Source organism: Psittacula echo, assembly GCF_963264785.1.
Source record: "Psittacula echo genome assembly, chromosome: 1".
In the NCBI taxonomy this organism is placed as follows: domain Eukaryota; kingdom Metazoa; phylum Chordata; class Aves; order Psittaciformes; family Psittacidae; genus Psittacula; species Psittacula echo.
The window spans coordinates 149,828,566-149,834,565 of NC_137735.1; the positions used below are offsets into that span (position 1 = coordinate 149,828,566).

The window sequence follows — 6,000 nt, forward strand, 5'->3', positions numbered from 1 at the left end:
CAAAAATACAACCCACTCTCTTCAGCTCTGCTTAGTAGGCCTGGGTAGTGCTAAGATCAGTGTACTGACAGCCTGCTGAGCCTGTATCTGCTAGCACCGCTCAAGAGATGGCCAGAGCTCCTGGTTTCAACCTGAGAGAAGCTGAAGGCAGCCTGTAGTCAGGCCAAGGAATCTGGGAATGTCATTTACCTGTTGCCAAACCAAATAGCGTTAGCAGACCTGAGACCTGCAGTATTAGCAGCAGTCACACACAGGCACCATAAAATTAAAGCAAAATCAAAAGCTGAATTTTAAAGCATTAAGAGAAAAATATGACCAAGGTTGCTATACAATCCAATGGCAACTTCCTAGCAGCTACTCCAACTTCCTGGGGCAATATCTCCACAGATGATTAAGTCACACAGGAAAATAACTTGAGGAGTGGTGAGGATCTCTGCAGCCGCCACTCAGCACAGTTAATACCACTGCATTGTGTATCTATTATAACAAAACTATTTCCTCCCTCCTTGGAGTCCCAGGAATAAGAATCACACATGCAGCTGCAAAAAAGTGCAGTTTTACTGCAGCCTGGAAAGCAGTGGGATTGATATGGCAGGCCTTGGTAGAACTAGAGGGAAATACCCTCTTCCACACCCAAAACCTTATTAATCTTTTGCAGACGAAAAAGTAGTTGATTGCTCTTTAAAAGTCCTTCCACCTGTCTGAGAGAATAAAACCTCTCTCTTTTAATGTTCCCCATTATAGAAGGCAAACACTGGGGGAAAGCTGCTGTAATATTCATCAAAGACATCCATGGGATTATCCTAGAATTAACTTTTACAGTTTTTTGGCAACACATTACCCTGAATGTATTTGAAAGGTCAGTGATTAGTAATAGGTAGAAGTTAATTACAAATGCATTTGAGGAACACTACAAAACTAGTTGCATCTCTTTTTTTTCCCCCTTTACTGCATGAGAGTCCCTTCCCCTGACGTCTCCCTAGCTATTAAATGTACCTGTACAAATCAGTAACATTCTGTAGTCACAGAGGTACCATTTGCATATTGATAGCTCAAACTCGGCTACAGCAGCTGACTGCAAGCTGCCTCTCAGCAGCATATTAGAACCAGGAGGTTTGGGAGATCCAAGCATACTGACAGTTAGCAGTGAGCCTCCCTTTCCTGCTCCCAAACACATACTTCAAGTGTTTTAATCTATCTGTTTCACCATCCCAGTGGATTCTGCCCAGTATATTTATGTGCAGGCCACAACAGATGATTGGTTTTGGAGGTTTTGCAGACATGTATACATCCTAGAAAAGTGGCGGCACCTGTTATTTGTGGGGAGGACAGTAAAATCAATTCATCCTTTGTACTCTTAGCTGAGGGCCAGGTTTCTTATGCTGTGACACAAAGGATTGAATTACATTTCTTTTCAGGGTGGATGAGTTATAGAGTCCTCTACAGAGAGAATAGCCACATGAATTCTTGGTGAGGGGTAATCTCAAAAGGTAACAAATTTTGCAGTAACCCAGTCCTGATGTGATTCTGACAAACCAAAAAGGTGTAATGAGACTACCTTGGACTGTCACACAGCTTCTCAGGGTTTTGTGAGGAAGCCCTTCTTGATAGATTGTCTTTGTAGTCTGTGTGTGAGTATGTTACTCCTGCAGACTGCTTCTCTCTACAGTTTCTCTTGTTCTGTTTCTGTCCAGTGGAGAGGGAGTGATTTATCTTTGGTTAAACATTAGTCTAGAAAGGCTCTGTTTAACACTTCTAGCCAGAAGGTTTTGAAGCATTCTTATTTGAGATGAGATGATTTAATTAGGATGCTGAGCATTTAGAAAAATACTCTCTCTGAGACACTTTGGTTTTTTTAGATTTTTCTTTTCCCCAAAGTATGGAAAAGCAATCAGGTTAATATCTATATATAAAGCAATCAGGTGAAATATCTCATTTTGAGAGACCCCACTCTGCGAAACAGCTCAGGTTCTCTGCCCAAACTGCCTATAAAGGCCTTCAATCTAAAGGGAAATAAAATAAGCAGTGGAGGAAGTGGTGGCAAAACAGCAATATTTAGGAGCAAGACTTGGAGCTTTGTCTTCTGTAGCTCCCATGCAACTTCCCTTTGGCTTTTTCATATTTGCTATGTTTTGTCTTCCTTCCTTATAAAACCATGTAGCTGCTGCATGACCCAAAGTCATCCATCCCTTTTCCCATTGCCTCTGGAAGCTCATCCTGCTGATACCATGGGCTGGAAGTGCCTGTGTTTGTTCCTGGGGTCCTTGCTGGACTGCTGTGGCTGTTTCAGCAACACCTTTCCAGGGGCAGGAAGCCTGCCCTGGGATGTGTCTGTGCGGGTGGGACCAACATGTGGGAACACTGAGACTTCACAGGGTTACCTGTGCTGCTCCTGGAGTCATGAGGGTTGCTGTTTCAGCTGTCCCTCCTAGCTGGCATGAGAGCCTCCCGCAGCCTTTCCTTCTGTTGAGAGAGTTTAACCCAAGCCAAGACTTCACCTGCTTCTACAGACACCCTTCCTACTGCTTTGGTGAATTACAGGCCGTAACAGCAGGAGAACATTAGCAACACATTAACTGCAGGGTAGAGATTTGCCATTATTAACTCCTTCAGTTTGGAATATTGCCTCTACATATTTGGGATACTATGAATTAATTAAATGTTAAGAATAATTTTGAGTCTCTAATTTTTGATGTCTGACTGTGAGTCCACAAGCAGCTCTATGATCTCAGTTACATCATTCCAGCTCTCACTGAGATCAGCTATTGACTTGAAAGGCCAAGGCTCTTTGGTAAAGCAGCATGACTTTCCTGTTCAAGATAAATATTTCTTCAGTGCAAGGTTTTATTTTTTCATTTCTCATGGCAGGCTGTAAAAATGAACCTGTGGAATTTAAGTGACTAATTACAAGAAGTTCTTATTATCCAGATGACTTGTCAGCCATAATGTGCAGTGATAGTAGTCCGAATTTTTGAATAAGGATCAACTGGACCAGCTTCTTCAAAATATTGTACTCTTCTGTAAAGCAGGGGACTGTTACCTTTTTTACAGACAGGAGCAGTAGTGTTCACCCTGAATACTGCTGCTAGTTATCTGAGGCTGATTCATACAGAATCAACAGACCATCTGGAGTTTCACATTCCTTACAAACAGCAAATTCAGCATCATTCCTGTTTATAATCACTCCCACCTAAAAATTATTCATTCAGAAAGTACAGGCCTTTTCAGTCACCCGTCCCTATCTCCTATGTTCTACAGAAAGTAGTATGAGATGAGTAGTGGATGAAGTCCATCCCATTTAGGGGTGAGGAGCAGATGTGGGTTTTACCAGGAGAGTCTTGATACTCAGAAGAGTGCCAGGCTGTGGAAGTTAAAAAAAACCCAAAGCATTAGCATAAGGGCATACTCCAATAATATCTTCACTGCTTTATGTTGTTGTCAGGATTACCAAGGGGTTTAGTGCTTCTTGTTAAGGGGAATAGCAGATGGTTGCAGGCTAAGGAGAGCCCAGAGCTCAGGCTGCCACTTTCTTAAACAGCAGTAAGTGAAATGTGGGCGATGCTGCCCTCACCACTCACAGTGGTTTTAACTCTGTGTTAAAACTCACAGTTTTTAACTGAGCTACTGCCAGGAGATTGTTACAGAGACGGCAGCTTCTCAGAAATAGGAGCCCAACCAAACATATGCAGTGGCACTATGGGAAACACCCAGGAAATTTGGGCTTGAAGTCTTAGGCGCCTGTGGTATCTCAGAAGATCATCTTCCTGGATCACTCTTGTAAATAAATGTAGGTTGTAAATCCCACTTGAAAGGTCAATGTAGGCACCAGTGTTCTTCCTTGGAAGCTGTTGCTAGTCATTGCTTAACACCACGGTGATGCCATCAAGCTGCACAGAGACACAGTGATACTCTATTGTATTTTGTTTCAGTGTGGTGCTCACCTGGGGCATATTTTTGATGATGGACCTCGCCCAACTGGCAAACGGTACTGCACAAACTCTGCTTCGTTATCTTTCAAGCCAGCAGACAAGAACAACGCCGGAGAAGGCAGTGGTAACAGCAGTCCTGCCCAAACAGGAAAAGCTGAGCTGTAGGACGGAGCAAGGCCTGCAGAAAACTGCGCAGATCCCACACAGCTTATAAGGAATGTTTTCTAAGTTGCCTGCTCTCTTATATCCTGAGAATGTTTAAATGAATGAAAGCATTTTGCACCATCCTTCTTCTTCCTCTCCTTTTCAGAACTGAGGCCTTGCCTGCTGGTGCATTTACTATATAATTGGATTGAAAAATGTGTTGACTGACTCCACAGGTTTTCTTTTCCTTTCTTTTCTTTGAGACTGCTTTGGGGAATCCTTAAATTAAGAAGCTTTGGTATCATTAGTTACTAGTTTCTTCTTAGTGCTGTGTTACTCTAGGTTTGAGCACTGTTTCTTTTTCTGTGGGAGATGGGACTTTTGTTTATCTCCAGTCTATAGGAAACTTCTGCGTATAAGAAAATCCTCAATTCCTGGCACATTTCTGCTTTGTTCTGACTTGCGAGTCATGCAGCCTTCGGTCATATGTATTCAGCCATCTCCCAGCATCAGCTGCACCCTGCAGAAACTTGTAGTTATGGCTGTTCCTTCCCAATGAGAGAGAGGATGTAAAGCCCATCCTTTGGCTAATTCACTGCCAAAACTCCAAGGGTGTGGTTGAAAGGATGTAAACATTGTCTGAGCATCTATTTTTTCCCCTTTATTTGGTATTTGAATAAAGGTTTTAACTAGTAAGGCTCACTTCTGTGGGTAACTAATGAGGCTTTGTCTTTTTGTGAGGCCTGTTCAGCAACTGTAACTCAAACCTGAATTAAATCTGAAATCTGCAGGGGGTAATTATATGGACAAGTTCAGAGATAAACTTGAAAAGTGAAGTAAATGAGGGATGACACTCAGCTTTTTATCTTGTCGGTTGCTACAAGGATTCAGAAACACAACAGTTTCTGCTAAAATGGAGTTTAGGAATGAGTGTGGCAGAAAGAGGGAGACCTTCCTGAAGTATCCAGTTTTAAAGATTAGCTGGTCTGGATGCATACTGCCTACAAGGCCACAGCCTTTAATTTGTGCAGTTGTGGTGCAGGACATGAGTGAGGGGGTTGGTGTAAGGAAAGTATTTGAAAAACACCTGTCAGAGCTCCAGAAATTTTCATGTAGCAAAATTTGCTGTCCCATAAGATGTTTTTCACAGCTGCTTTTACATTCTGTTGAATAACAGTTTGTCTAGAACTGTGCATAATATTGTTTTTTAAGTTACACTATACAGTATTTGCTAACACCACTTTGCCTTTAAACATTGAGAGACTTAATGAATACAGTATTTACTTTTATTAGCAAACTTTATGACTAAGATATTTGGATCCAATTTTGTTTCTAGTAGGAGCAAAGCAACCACTGATTTTTGTGGAAGCAGGGTTGGATTTTTTATGTCAGTGATAATAAATGTATTACCTGAAGTACAAACATCCTTCAGTTAAACTATAGCTACTGTAACAGCATACAGAATGATCAGAATTGCCTTTTTTTAGCAAGATATGAAAAAGCATATAATACCTTAATAGATGCAAATAAAGATGATAAATGCTTAGAGCTAAAACACTCGGGCTCTACTGTAGTGGGCACCTACTCACATGAGTATTCCCCCAGATGTCATGAAAGGAATTGCTCATCGACTGCAGGAGAGGTTATGCAGACTGACCTTTGGTGTTTCAAGGCAGTCAAGTTTCTCCTGGTCCCATTGGTTTTTAGCAATTTCTTCTCAAAGGACTGCTTTTATCCCTGTTGTTATTTAAAGAAAAATAGGTTTTCTTTACCACATTTTCTGACATAAATATAAAAAAGGCAGCATCTATAAAAATGCGGTACATAAACATTGTTTAATTCCAGATTGCTGTTGAAGTGTTATCAAATTTCAGTATATTCCTGCCTTATGTTAAAGAAATATATTACTTAAACTTCAGTATTCAGT

The 6,000-nt window shown here is 41.3% G+C and overlaps 1 protein-coding gene across 1 annotated transcript in view; it reads left to right on the forward strand.

Annotated features, from left to right (window-relative positions):
• The window catches only part of MSRB3 (methionine sulfoxide reductase B3), a gene marked incomplete at both ends in the record, with an annotated part of 85,073 nt that extends 80,979 nt beyond the window's left edge, over nt 1-4,094 (forward strand). Inside the window, one exon of the mRNA XM_080623328.1 lies at nt 3,930-4,094. Within this exon, the coding sequence (XP_080479454.1) occupies nt 3,930-4,094 (165 nt within the window). The remainder of the gene's footprint in view (nt 1-3,929) is intronic.
• Nucleotides 4,095-6,000: the final 1,906 nt, after the last annotated feature.